Source organism: Pan troglodytes, chromosome 5 (assembly GCF_028858775.2).
Source record: "Pan troglodytes isolate AG18354 chromosome 5, NHGRI_mPanTro3-v2.0_pri, whole genome shotgun sequence".
Taxonomy (NCBI): domain Eukaryota; kingdom Metazoa; phylum Chordata; class Mammalia; order Primates; family Hominidae; genus Pan; species Pan troglodytes.
Window position 1 is genome coordinate 136,920,721 of NC_072403.2, and position 15,313 is coordinate 136,936,033.

Sequence of the window (15,313 nt, forward strand, 5' to 3'; positions counted from 1 at the left end):
CATTGTGAAAGACAGGGTGGCGATTCTTCAAGACTGATTTTTTTAATGGATATTAAACCAACAGCACAATTTATTGAAAAAAAAAAAAAGTCCTACCCACTGCCCTGTAGTGTTCATATGGAAGTGGTTTTGTTCTATTTTCTGTTCCATTGTTCTATTATCTATCCTTGTGCCACTGTCACACTAATGTAATTCCTATAGCTCTATGATCAGTCTTATTTCTGGCAGAAAAAGTTTTACAACTTTATTTTTCTAGATCAAGAGTATTAGTCTATTCAGGCTGTTGTATCAAAATACCAGAAACTGAGTAGCTTTTAAACAACAAACTACCAGCAAGGCACTTGAGGCTGAAGTTTTCTACTTGGGAATATGCCTTTTTCTCTGGTTGCTTCTTGTTACTGTGTGTTTGGTATTGATCACTTTTACTTGATGTACTTAAATGTTTTCTTTGTACTGTATTTATCTTGCTTAGAGTCAAGAGATTTCTGGAATTTTTGGCTTGATTTTTTAAATCATTTTTAGAAAAATTCAAAGGCATCTAGCACTAAGCCCTGTAGTTGCTGCTGAGTAAACAAAAAACCGTATGTGTCAGTAGAGCAGGCACCTTCCCATAATCACTGATGAGTAAAGTGAGGCGGACATCAGTCTGCCCTGATGGTGCACCTCAAAGTAATTAATCCACACAAACTACCTGGAGCTGTGCTTTGCTTGTAGTAGATCTATGTATATTTTGTGATTATTGTTACTGCTTTTGTTGCAATATTCTCTTCTCTCTGACATATTAACATATTTCCATTTTTCAAAACAGAGGAAATATGAAATTCCCTAGTATCAAGTGAGCAAAATCCAAAGCACCTTGTAAACTATCATGACCAACACTTACAACTATGATCAGAGTCATAAACTACACATTTGATAAATTGAGCAATGAGGCCCGAGATTTGTACTTTTTCCCGTCCTTTTCTTTGGAGAGTTTAATTAATTAGTCTGCCACTTTTCCAGAGGTCTTCATCACCTGAGTCATTAAATTACTTTTGAGTTCTCCCAGGTGGCAAATTAGCCATGTAGCTTGAACGTTAAGTGGATAATAGTGTCTCTTAATGATGCCTTGTAGATTCCTTTAGAGTTAAGCAATTTTTTCCTTTCAAGCATGGAAATGTTTTTGTTCAGAAAAACTGAACAGCATCTTTTTCAGTGATATAAATAGTTGTATTAGCATTGAACACACGGAGCAGCAAAATATCTTTAAGTACATTAAGTAGATAAAATCCAGTAAACAGAAGTTAGATGACATGTTATTTAGAATGTTAACTTGATACTAAAAAATTGACATTTTTGTAGATATATGATATCATGGTTATGGTTTTAAAAAGACTTCTTAATTTTTTAGCCCCATACTGAAATATTTATGAATGAAATGACATGATATCTGGTATTTTCTTCAAAATAACATGGGAGGGCCATATTATTCAGGGTATAGAAGAAATAAGATTGGCTCTAAGTTGACAATGTAAGCTAGAGGATGGCTATTTAAGGATTCATAATACCCATCTGCCAACCTTCACATATACTTTAATTATCCCTAATAAAAAGTTTTTTAAACTATTGGGTAAATATTAAATGAATTAATACCAACAAATCCCAATTTGCTAGAAGACTATCAATGCCAATTTAATTGCTACATTCTCAAGGTCTATGAAGGCAGGATTCACGGCTTAATTCACTTTATACTATGGACTTTTTCTATCACCTATCCTATTGTTAGGAGCTTGGTATGAGTTTTTTTGGGGGGTGTATTAATGATCTTTTTTTCTAATTTAATTTTTAAGTTCTGTGATACATATGCAGGATGTGTAGGTTTGTTGCATAGGTAAACGTGTGCCATGGTGGTTTGCTGCAACTGTCAACCCATCACCTGGGTACTAAGCCCCACATGCATTAGCTGTTTTTCCTAATGCTGTCCCTCCTTCCACCCCATCCCCTGACAAGCCACAGTGTGTGTTGTTCCCGCCTGCCCCCATCCCTGCTGTGTCCATGTGTTCTTGTTGTTCAACTCCCACTTGTAAGTGAGAACATGTGATGTTTGGTTTTCTGTTCCTGCTTTAGTTTGCTGAGGATAATAGCTTCCAGCTCCATCCATGTCCCTGTAAAGGACATGGCCTCATTCCTTTTTATGGCTGCATAGCATTCCATGGTGCATATGTACCACATTTTTTTTCTTTTTTAAAAAAATTTTACTTTAAGTTCCAGGATACATGTACTGAAGCAAGGGGTGCAATCCTAGTCTCTGATTAAACAGACCTTAAACCAACAAAGATCAAAAAAGACAAAGAAGGGCATTACATAGTGGTAAAGGGATCAACACAACAAGAAGAGCTAACTGTCCTAAATATATATGCACCCAATACAGGAGCACCCAGATTCATAAAACGAGTTCTTAGAGACCTACAAAGAGACTTAGACTCTCACACAATAATAATGGGAGACTTTAACACCCCATTTTCAATATTAGACAGATCAACAAGACAAAATTAACAAGGACATTGAGGACTTGAACTCAGCTCTGGATCAAGTAGACCTAATAGACATCTACAGAACTCTCCACCCTAAATTAACAGAATATACGTTTGTCTCAGTGCCACATGGCACTTATTCTAAAATCAACCACATAAATGGAAGTAAAACACTCCTCAGCAAATGCAAAAGAACTGAAATCATAACAGACAGTCTCTCAGACTACAGTGCAATCAAATTAAAATTTAGGATTAAGAAACTCACTCAAAACCACACAACCACATAGAAATTGAACAACCTGCTCCTGAATGACTCCTGGGTAAATAACGAAATTAAGGCAGAAATGAAGAAGTTCTTTGAAACCAATAAGGACAAAGAGACAACATACCAGAATCTCTGGGACACAGCTAAAGCAATGTTAAGAGGGAAATTCAGAGCACTAAATGCCCACATCAGAAAGCTGGAAAGATCTGAAATCAACACCCTAACATCACAACTGTAGAGAAGCAAGAGCAAACAAATTCAAAAGCTAACAGAAGACAAGAAATAACTAAGATCAGAGCAGAATTGAAGGAGATAGAGACATGAAAAAACCTTCAAAAAAATCAGTGAATCCAGGAGCTGTGTTTTTGAAAAAATTAACAAAATAGATAGACCACTAGCTAGACTAATAAAGAAGAAAATAGAGGAGAATCAAATAGACACAATAAAAATGATAATGGGGATATCACCACTGATCCCACAGCAATAGAAACTACCATCAGAGAATACTATAACACCTCTACACAAATAAACCAGAAAATCTAGAAGAAATGGATAAATCCCTGGACACATACACCCTCCCAAGACTAAACCAGGAAGAAGTTGAATCCCTGAATAGACCAATAACAAGTTCTGAAATTGAGGCAATAATTAATAGCCTACCACCCAAAAAATGCCCAGGACCAGACGGATTCACTGCTGAATTCTACCAGAGGTACAGAGGAGCTAATATCATTCCTTCTGAAACTATTCCAAACAATTGAAAAGGAGGTTCTCCTCCGTAACTCATTTTATGATGCCAGCATCATCCTGATTCCAAAACCTGGCAGAGACACAACAAAAAAAGAAAACTTCAGGCCAAAATCCCTCATGAACATTGAAGCGAAAATAATCAATAAAATACTGGCAAACCAAATCCAGCAGCACATGAAAAAGCTTATCCACCACGATCAAGTCGGCTTCATCCCTGGGATGCAAGACTGATTCAACATATGCAAATCAATAAACATTATGTAATCAATCACATAAACAGAATCAGTGACAAAAACTACATGATTATCTCAATAGATGCAGAAAAGGCCTTCGATAAAATTCAACATTCCTTCATGTTAACTCTCAATAAATTAGGTATTGATGGAATATATCTCAAAATAGTAAGAGCTGTTTATGACAAACCCATAGCCAATATCATACTTAATGGACAAAAGCTGGAAACATTCCCTTTGAAAACTGGCACAAGACAAGGATGCTCTCTCTCACCACTCCTATTAATGATCTTTGTTCTGACTTCTGTTGAAAATGAGCAGTGAAGCAATGCATTTATTAATTAGCTTGATTAATATATATTGATCTGTACATATATATTAAAACATCATGTTGTATACCATAAATACATAAAATTTTTGTCAATTTAAAAAAATCTCATTGATTCCACTTCCAAAATACACCCTGTATCTTGTTACCTCTCAGTCATCTATCATCTACTGCCTGTAACAGCTAGACATCACTTGTGGGAAGAGCCATTGAATCCAGACTTCCAGAATTCTCCCAACCTTCACTTTTATTCCTCTGCAGTCTGTTCTCCAAGAAGAGCATGTCAGTCCTCCTCATAAAACCAGTGATTTGTATTGTCTTTGTATAATACAGACTTTTTACCATGGCCAACAAGGCCCATGTGATCTGTCTTCTGCCTAACTCTCCAACTTCATCTCATACTGTTCTCTCCCTCCTTTAGTATATATTTTTGTCACTGAGTTGTGTGCTCTGAGCAGAGGCACATCAGACACCTTCTGACTGGAGCCAATGTTCTTGTTTCCTTTGTTTGCTGTCTCTTCCCCATGTTCTCTGCATAACAGGCCTTTCAGTTCTCAACTCAGGTTGTCATTTCCTTAGAGATTGCTTCCATGATGTGTAGTTCATTCATAACACAGGTTACAATCTGCCTTGTTTATTTGCTTGTTTATTATTCATTTCCTCCAGTAGAAACCCCGTGTTTCCCTCTCCTCTTATCTTTCCAGAAGTCCATCACACTACCTAGCCCATAAAAACCACATTTCACTGAAATCTAAGATGTGATCAATTGTAGGATGCAGTATTCGGTTATGCACCACCAAGAAAGTAAAAACACTGCAAATTAAACTATCGTGCAATACTAATTTCTTTTGATTATAAAAAACTTGGCTTTCGAGAAAATAAAATGTGCTTTTAAAATGCATTCTTGAATTGATGAAATACATATCTTGTTGAACACATGAAAAACTGTGCTTCACTTAATCATAATTAGTTGTTTGCTAGTGATCTTTTGAGGAAAATTTTCTGAAAAAGATATGCATGTAGAGGCCAAGAGATTGCATAGGTGATGAGTAACACTATATTATGAAAAAGAGGATATTGTTAGTATGAAGAAGTATGAGTAATCGAAGGATTGTATGAGTAGCTGTTCCAAACTGCCAATTACTGGCTTGTCAACAATGATTCCAGTTCTGTAGGTCTTGAGTGGGCCAGGAAACTGGAATGCTCAACAGACACTTTAAGAGACTCATATCCATTGTTCCGGAAATAGATTCAGCCCTCTACAGGGGGAAGACAGAAAACAGAGATGTAAATTGCTAGAGCTGGTAGTGGGTAGGTATGGGAATATGCATCTGATTGCCTCTATGTGTTCAATAAAATATGAGGTCTTTGGTTCAGTGTAGTAGGATAGGGATTTTGGAGCCTTGAGAAAGAAGGGAAGGTAAAAAATAGTCAATGCAGAGAGTATGAAAGCAAGAGGAAGTAATATATTCTTCGGAAATTGAATAGATTTGCAGATTTGAGAAATACTGCAGTAGAAAAGAAGGTGTTTGATTGGATGTTGGATGGTATCCCGATGTGGTTGATTAACAAATACCCACTGCTGAAGGAGTATCAAGACAACCTGCCCTCTTTAGCTGCCTTGGATTGCTCTAGTCCCTAAACTGCATTCAGTTTCCATAACACCTGGCCTTTCCTGAGTGGCTGTGAAATTGCTGCTTCCATTGTTATCATTTACATAGTTAAAATAAAATAAACTCATAGGTGAAGAAGGCTGGATTCAAACACTGACCTCAGAGTAAAAAATTCAGGCTCTTAATCACAGAAATGTACTGCTTCCCAATAACAAGTGCCTCTCGAGGTGGCCCAAGTAAGCCCCTTTTCTGTGGACTTGAAAGAAACTATCTCTCACATTCTGAAAACTGCAGTTTTCTATTTAAATAGAAAAACATCCAGACTCCTAAGGTGGCTTCATGCTCTGCCCTTGTGCTCTGGTCCTAGCTGGTTCATCTTTGCTTACAGCCTCATCTTTCCTTACTCACACTTTGTGGTCCAGTCTGCTGTTCATCTTTAAGAGCCGTCCCAAGGCGGTGATCTTTAAGTTCAGATGCATGTGCATTTGGGTGCTATACAAGTTGATCCAATTGGGGTATGCTAGTGCTGTGTTCTCTTTCCTCCAGGCCTTTGCCCAAGTTGTCTCTTTCATCTGCTTGAAACCCCTTCTCACTTTTGTTTGGCTAAATCCTGCTAGTCTTAAGCTCTCACTTGAATCCTCACTTCTTCCAAGAAACCTCTTTTGATCCCCCCAGGTCTGAGATTACTGTACTTCTCCTGAAACCCTGTACTCACCATTTTGCATCCTGATTGCCTCTTTACTGACATGTACCTGCAAAGCTTCAGTACCTAGCCCGTACCTGCCTCAGAATCGTGCTCCATAAATGCCTACAGAATATTAAAAGAGGAAACATTTAATCATTTTTTAATGTTTAAGTTATAAACTTCATTAAGCCAGGTTCTTAGTTGGTTACACAGGGGTTTTTATCTACACAAAAATCTCCTGAGAAGTTTTGTCTTGAGGCAGAACAAAATAATTGATTCTAAAACGTAATTTGAATTATAATAGCATCGTAACACTGTAACATGAATAATAAAATCTGATTGGGACTGTGAGCAGACTCATCCAAAAAAATAGAAAAAAGTGTTTGGGCACATATTTTTAAATCCTCTCTGGGCCATGTTTTGTACAGTAGTAGCATAAAATTATGCAACAATTTATACTTTTAACAGGTCAATACTAATAAGGAGAATTATCCAAAGCCACCCTCTTTCATTTTGCTTTCAGCTTAGCTCATGTCCTTTTCTGGTATTCAATATGTCACCCCATGCATCCTTCAGCCTGCAACTTCTTAACTACCTTACCTCAAGTTTGTGCCAGATAAATAGCAATGTTAAAAGTTACTATGAATTTAGTTTTTTTTTAAATTGCTTTTTGTAGTGATGTTTTTCTTTCCCCAAACTGCGTGGCTTTCTCCCATTCCTACCTGAGTCTTCATAGCATGCTTTTCTACTCCAAGTGCGTATGTTTTGCTTTCTGAGAATGTGAGATTCACCCAAATAAAAAAGAAAGGGTTTGGTGTTGTTTGTCATTTGGAGTTTTTAGTGCCTCCCTGTACTACATTAGGATGGACAAAAGAGATTGTAATGCCATGAATATAAAGAGTTATTGTTCACTACTTACAAAAAATACTCTAGCTACTCATTATTTCAAAGTAGTTTATTTTAATCATTTAAAAATTAGTTGTGTCCACACTTTGTGCTTTAATCTTTTATTGTAATTTTTAATGCTAAACATATCTAGTACTCCATAACACATGCTAAATGTTGTGTTTTGATGTATCCTCCCTTCTCTCCTAATCTAGCTTCGTAGTCCTTTGAATACATTAATTTTGTAAATTACCGCAGTAGCAGCCAGATTTCATAAGGATGTTTTACATTGTTGTAACTGGTTTCATTTTCTTACTTGTTCCTATGATTCTCATTATATAGGAACTACTTACTTTATGTTCTTAACACAGAAGGGTCAGAGGAAACAGTTATTTTTTGTAACAATTTTTAAACTATTAGGCATTATACATTACAAAATCTTTTGTCCTTTTAAAATAGTAAAATGTGCCCAGAGTTTAGTGCTGAAGTATTCTGCAGTGATGTTGAAAAATGTGAAACACCTTTTATTTGGCATGTTGTCTAAATGCTGCCTGACCCCGCAGTTCTTGCAGTTGGTGCATCATCTGAATGCTGTCTAACCCTGCAGTTTCCAGAAACATGAGATGATAATTTGCTTCTTTGGTGAGCCTGTGGCTTAGGTCCATTTCTTTTCACAAAAAAGAATGATCAGAGAAGACTTAAATGCCCTATAAGTCATTTCAGAAACATTACGTAGCGATTATTTTGGTATTGCCTAAAGCAGGTATCAAGGTGATTAACATTCATTATGTTATCTTAAAAATTACACACAATCCTTTATTGCAGTCATGAAATAAGTAATACTGTATACAAAAAAAAAAATGAAAGAAAATAACCAGTGACGTTTTTTTCCTTCCATCTGCTCTTCCATCATGCAGGTACAACTTGGCCAAGTAGAAATCAAATGCCCCATCACAGAGTGTTTTGAATTCTTGGAAGAAACAACTGTTGTCTATAACTTAACGCATGAAGACTCCATCAAGTATAAGTACTTCTTGGAACTTGGCCGTATTGATTCCAGCACCAAGCCATGTCCTCAGTGCAAGCACTTTACAACCTTCAAGAAAAAAGGACATATTCCCACCCCTTCCAGATCAGAAAGCAAATACAAAGTAAGCATTTTCACCAGAGCTGTGGGTTAGATGTCACATGGCAGAAGCAGCCAGATTAGATCCACTTGTCGTGGGCATTAAGGGGGCATCTTTCCTTTATGGAGCTGAAGGTGAGCATATATTGGCCATCATTCTGAAAGCATATGGTTTGGGGAGGCTGATGATAAGAGAGCGCTCTTAAGGAATTAATTACAGTTTTGTCTTTGACTTTAACCATGTTGAAAATTAATCTAGTAACCTTATAGGAAGGCTGATCTTTAGAGTAATAATAGTTACTACTACCAAATACTAAATAAACACTAAGGCTTTTTCTTTATTATTATGGACTTGATTTTTTTTTCAGTGGTCCCAATGTAAGTCTCCTCTTGTTCTGTCTATAATAGGTAAAAATAGTATAAATGGTATTCATTCATTTATTCAGCAAATACAGAATGCTGTATATGCTAGGCAGTGTGCTAAGTTTGGGGGCTATAGAGCAAATGTGATACAGTCCCTGCTTCAAAAAAAAGTCGAAGATGGGAGAGACATGTGTTCTAAAAATGACAGTCCAATATGATTAGAAAAAAACACAAAACTGTGTACATATAGGGTGCTTTGAGGACACTTGAAAGAGGGTTAGGCTCTAGGATGTCAGGAATGGCTTCACAGAGGAGGTGCAGTTCTCCAGACAGATAAACATGGTGAGCATTTCAGAGCAAGGGATGAGTAAGTGCACGGCCCCTGAGGCTAAGGCCAGGCTTGTTGTAATCAAGTGCCTCTAGAGCTGGTGGAGAGTCGGGAGAGGCAGCTGATCGGGCAGATAAGAGCAGATCATGTTGAGTCTTGTGCAGTTTGCGCAGAAGTTTGGATTTAACTCTGTAAGCATTAGAGAAATGTCATCTGGCAGCATTCATAGAAGCTATCACAAGAGGACCAGACAGAAGCCTGGTTTGAAACCAAGGCAACAACTGTGACAGCAGAGCATTGATTCACAGCCCTGATTGTATGTTAGAATCACCCGAGAACTTTCATGACACACCAGTGCCCCAGGCCCACCCGAGAACAATTGTCTTCCAAATTTTTGAGCCTCACCGGGTGACTAATCCACAGTAGAGAATCTTTGCAGTAAATGAAGCAGAAAACCAGTGAGGCTGTGGCAGTAGTTTTCATCCTTGTCATTACAGCAAAATGGCAGGATGAAGTGGTTTCAAAGGCTGTTTGAAGTCATCTCCATTTAAGGTAAGTTTCTGGTCATGTTCCCTTTCTTGAGAGCAGCAGTTACATTATTCATTTTGTAGCTTTGAGGGGACCATGGTTTAGCAGGTAGTTTCCTCTGCTGTTGCAGTTATAAGCTACAGTATTTGTAGGTTAGTCAAAGCTTCTTCGTGAGTCGTTGTTCTTTGAAACTGCTTGGCTCTCATAGTTAATTTATTTACTGTTTTTATGCAGGCCATTCTCTATCAGGCATAACTTAGAAAAAAATCCTATTTTTCTCTTCTATAAAAAGCATTATTTTTGAGGTTACAAAATTGTATAACTAAAGTACTGCCCTACAGTGGTGTTGAAGGCTAACTGAACATTAATAGGATACTTTTACTTCATGCTATATATCCTTAGATTATTTTTAAGTTATTTTCATTGCAATTGTATGTTATTGTATAAGATCAGGAAATTACTAGTTTTAGAAGGACTCGTAATTCCGTAAATTAGGATATTCAATTTTTTTCTAATATATGTTTGGACTTAGATATATAGAAACTGAGACTATACTAATTTTTAAAATTGCAGTAATTAAAACACGTACAAAATTGAATTAGAGTGGGACTAACTGAGTAACTTTTAAAGGTGTTGTTTTTATGAAATGGGTAAAGGAGTTATAATTTAAGTCACAATTATGGCAATAGTGAAATGTTTTACGTCTCATTTCATCTGAAATCACCAAAATCATGTTGTGATGAGCATAATGTATCACAATACACATGTATTGAGAGTGAAATATGTAAAAATTGACAAATAGAAGATTCTATATTTGTATAATTTTGAGCGAGCCCATGGTATTCTGATAACATTTCCCAGACGTCAGGCTTCTCCAATGTCTATTGATTTGTTGTAGGTAAGAAGAGAAGCAGGGGCAAATGGATCAACATCTTAAATTTATTAAACTCAATTGATTCCTTTTGATTAGTAGAGGAAAAGAAAATTTTCTTTGGTGTGAGGAGGAATTCAACAACACAATACATGTTGATTATGAAGCAGTTAAGATCCTCAGCGGTGGGTGTGGGGTGGAAATTTCATTACAGTATAAAATGAAACTTAAGCAAATTTCAAAAGAGTAAAACTACCACAGAATTTGAGGATGATTATTTTTGTTACTCTTCTTTACTAGTGTAGAAGAGAAGATCGATAACAGAAGAAGTTAATAATCTTCTTGATCTATGCTGTACAAAGTTCTAGCAATGATTCAAATAATTCCTGAAGCAATAATTTTTACTTACTTTAGTGTAAAGTTTATATAACATTTTTCATCATTAAACTCTGCGGTTTATGTTAACATTAACTACCTGGTTTACATGCCCATACCTGTCTGGGTATTATAGGTAAGGAGAGCACTGACATGGATACCCCAGCCAACCAATCGTGAGATTCATGGCCACAGTATGGCACCCTGTACTGAGACTAAGATCTTTGTTCTTTGTGATGAACAGGTGAACATTTTTTATTTTGCAGTATTTTTAAAAATTCAGTTTCTCTAATAAAATAAGGTAGTTCCAAATTGGTGTCATTTATTGTAACTTTAAGAGGAGTGAATTCAAGTAGTCACACACAATACATTGCATCATGAGGCAATAGAAATAGAAAAAAAATGGTTGCTTCTAATGTCTGACGTTTCTGTGCAATTTAACGTCTCTTTATAATAATGTTTACAGGCTTAAGTAGGTTTGTATCTGTTGATAAAACCCTTGTAATGTTTATTTTAATGTTATTCTGAGTCATTGATTCACAGTATCTTTATCCAAGATGTCATTCTTTGAACATTTATTATGGCTTTTGCTGCCAATTCAACTGTTGGAAAATATTATAGCTATTTTATAGCTGAGTAAGTGCTTCTCACATGAAGTTTGAGACCTAAAATATCATATATGGGGGTTTTAATTTTTGTGAAGACCACTTGTTAAATTGTTTGTACTCAGCAGGTGGATAAAGGGTAAAAAGAATATAACAATAAGCAGTAACTAGAACTCTTACCTGTCCATTTATCCTTCCAGGCCCAACACCCAACAATTCCCTTCTGGCAAAAATCTGAGTAAATAGAGCTTTATATTATGTTCTGAACATTGTCAAACTCATACTATATCAAATAGAACAAGTGCATTCATGAATTGAGAGATTACATTCAGACAACCTTGCCTTTTGTCAAATCCAGTCTCACTTTTTCATCCATAGTATTTCTGTCTTCTTCTCCCTAAAACTCTTGTCATGATGCCAGGAAGGCTTACCGTTCCATTTCTACAAGGTTGACTTCAATTTCCAACTAGAAATCTAATTTCTAACCTGAATAGTTCCTGTAATTTATCAGTGCAACAGCAACCGCATATCAATATAGAGAACAAGTTAATGATGGAGAAATAAAAAAATGTTGAAGTTTTGACTAATGTCCTCATGTTATGCCTGGAGATAGACACATCACCCACACCCAAAGATTTTCACCATAGCAATTATCACCTGGGATTCTATGATATATATGTGTGGTTATTTGCTTTAAGTTTCTCTTTCTAACTGGTCTCTGGGAGTCCAGGTCCAAGTTTACTTCATTCACTGCTGATAACCTGTGTCAAGCCTATGTCTGATAGAGGGTGCACTCAAAATATATTTATTGAAGGATTCATTTAAGAGTAAACACATTAAGCCTTGAGGTGTTGGATTTACCAAGGTTGAAAAGGCAGGTCAGAGCACTGCTTTCACACTGGAATTAAACTCTCAGCCTGTCACACACTAGCTCTGTCACCTTGAGTATCGTTTCCACATCTTTAACTGGGGATAGTAATAGTACCTATGTCATAAGAATGTAGTAAGAATTAAATGAAATCACACATATAAATTACTTAGCACCACATATGACACATACTGGAAAGTATTATGATTGTTATTATTATTAGGCAAAGAGAGCAGAATGAGCAACCCTGGGTATTGAGAAGGGCATGGGGGAGTAAAAAAGAATATAGTTGAAAGAAAACATGGGGTGAGTGGTGGACAATGGGCAGAAAGGAGGGGTAAAATTGACTATGTCTGGAAGAGGAGGAGCAGGTTTGGGAAATGGAAAATTAGTTCAGTTTGAAATATGTTGATAGTGTTAAGTTTGACTTAACTTTGATGCCCTAAAGGTCTTCCCTTTAGGGCATCAAAGAGATGTCCAGAAAACATGACTCAGGAGTGATTTGGTGGAAGTCATCAATATTGGGGGCAGTGAAGGGGATTGTCATTGAACTTACGAAAATGAAAAAAATATTCTTTGGGAGGTAGAGGAGGTGATAGCAGTTCTTTATGGAAGAGAGGAGAGATGTGTAAAGGATTAAAAGTAGTTATTTTACTCATACAGGTTTTACTGAGGTAGGTGCAATTCTAGGTTTCGTTCTTATTCCAAGTGCAGACTTAAGAAATGATGCCCCTTTTCATATCGATTTGGAGAAAGAGTTGAAGGTCATGCTTATCAACATGTTAGAGAACACGTTAGAGGTAATTCTTTTGATGGTTTTCTTCAGACAAGACTAATAATCCCCATTCTTCTTCCCACAAATGTTAAGCAGAATCTTGATAATTTATACAATGGCACTTTTGATGCATCTTTCACCCCAGGTGAAAGAAAAAAGCCAATAAAATTCCCTGGAGAAACTCTGTCTGTGTGCTTACCTTATCTCTCTAGCTGTCTTTTTTTCTTCCTTATAAACCCTCTGAGTAGAAATTACATTTTATAAACACTACACAAATATTTTCTCATGTGGTAAAAGAATTTTCTAAGGGCTTTAAGAATACAGTCAAATCAATCGGTTGTTGCGAACTAGTGTACTTTAAAATGTGCTTAACCTTCCTTCTGGTAAAGATAACTTGAGAACTGTTTCCCATATATAAGAATGTGTAAAGCTTTCCCATGAACGTGTAATGAGTATGCTGCTTTGTTCTGGTTTTCCCTGACACCATCACTTTAAGTTGACAGTGTTTACAAATGGAGAATCTAGTTGTGCGTCTTCCCTGCAAGGTTAGGGTAGCTTACAACACACACTGATTTCTCTTGGGATTAATGTATCACTCATGTCAGGAGCCCATAGAAAAAAAGTTTAGTTTCTTAAATGGCTGTTGTTGGCATAGACTTATGATACAGTTAAAGTCGTCTAGCCCTGTTGATAGACGCCAGTGTAAACAAAGTGTGTGTTACATACATTATCCTTGAAAAAATGTATAACACTCAGCTATGATGCAAGCCTACTAAATTATATTAGCATTTCTTTCTTCAGTTACTAATGGAGTGTTTTGCTAAGGCTGTTCTTTGTTTGCTTTTTTGATGCATAAATTAGACAATATTTTTAGAGGTTTTTAACTTGTGCTCGAACTTCTAACAGCCAAATGTTGGAATTTATCTGATATTTTAGCCTACACTTCACCTAAAAAAACAAACTATAGTAATAATCAAATCTTGCAGCTAGGATAAATAGACCTGCACTGGTACTAAGAACTGTTTTCCCTTTATCCCATTGTCATTGGGTTTTTAGCACAATGAACAAGTGAAGAATCGTCTCTCTCTGATGGCCCCCGAGATCGTGTGTTAAAGTAGGCCAAGTGTGGTGTTCCTTATAAAATGGTCTGGAAGATATTCTGAAAGAAGTGAAGTGAAGACCTTACATTTCTTATCTACTACCCTCTGTGCTACTACCTTTCCATATTTACCTACTTAGATTTGTAAGAGAATCTACTGGGGCTGTCTACACAGTGCACGGATCCCCTCTACAATATGCCTACCAGTTGGCCATGCAGACTCTGAACACTGCTTTTGTTAAGGAACTTGTTAATAGAATCATTCCTTTCCATTTTCAAAAACCTCAGATTTGAAATAATTCATTGTTACCTTTAGGCTGAGGTATGCTTCCCTCCTGCCTTCACTTATTGGTCACAGAGAATATTCTCATTTCCTTATGTACACTGTAACACAGTGGACCTCTTGCTATTTTATGTGGGTACCTCTTGTGAGATGTTATCCTGATTCTGTTGTGTTCAGAACAGGACATCTTATTCAAAACAGGATGATACCACATTTTTCTGGCCAGGACTTTGGGCTATGCAAATCAGGGAAGAATTTTCCAGTACCCTTTGTGTTCACCAGTGAAGAAATGGGTCCTCGGACAAGAAATAGACCCAGACAAATGCTTCTCTGGGCTTTGCTCTCTGGATTTACAGGAAGAGCCTGTAAATGCTGAAGGTGTTTCCAGGTGGTAGGAGCAAGATGGACTGATATGAAATAGTGATTTTCAAATTAGGGAGAGAGTACTTTTTCAAACAACCCCCATTCTCAAGTTCAGACATGCTGTCCAAGAAAAGTATGAGTCCAGCTTGAACATAAAAGCTAGTATTGAGGTGAATGCATTGTGCAATAAATAATTGTGTTGCATATGTAAAAGGAAACCAATGTTGAGGGAGTTCAGTAAGGTTATTTATATAAATAAGCACCATATCTCAATATAGCTTACCTTGTCATGCGTTTTGTGTGTGTGTGTTTGTGTGTGTGTGTGTGTGTGGTTTTATTTGTTTTGTTTTGTTTTGGTCTGCTGTTGGTCCTCAGCCTTTAGGAAAGTTTCTCTTTCCCTTTCCAGCTTAGTTTTAGCTGTGCTGTGAGAAACTAAGGCAAGGATCACTTGGCCACA

The 15,313-nt window shown here is 36.7% G+C and overlaps 1 protein-coding gene across 2 annotated transcripts in view; it reads left to right on the forward strand.

Annotated features, from left to right (window-relative positions):
- The window catches only part of RNF217 (ring finger protein 217), a 129,568-nt gene that overhangs the window by 80,879 nt on the left and 33,376 nt on the right, over positions 1 to 15,313 (forward strand). Inside the window, exon 2 of one of the 2 annotated variants that reach the window (XM_518723.8) lies at positions 8,190 to 8,423. The exons of the other annotated variant lie outside the window; for it this stretch is intronic. Within the exon in view, the coding sequence (XP_518723.7) occupies positions 8,190 to 8,423 (234 nt within the window). The remainder of the gene's footprint in view (positions 1 to 8,189; positions 8,424 to 15,313) is intronic. 2 annotated transcript variants of the gene reach the window in all.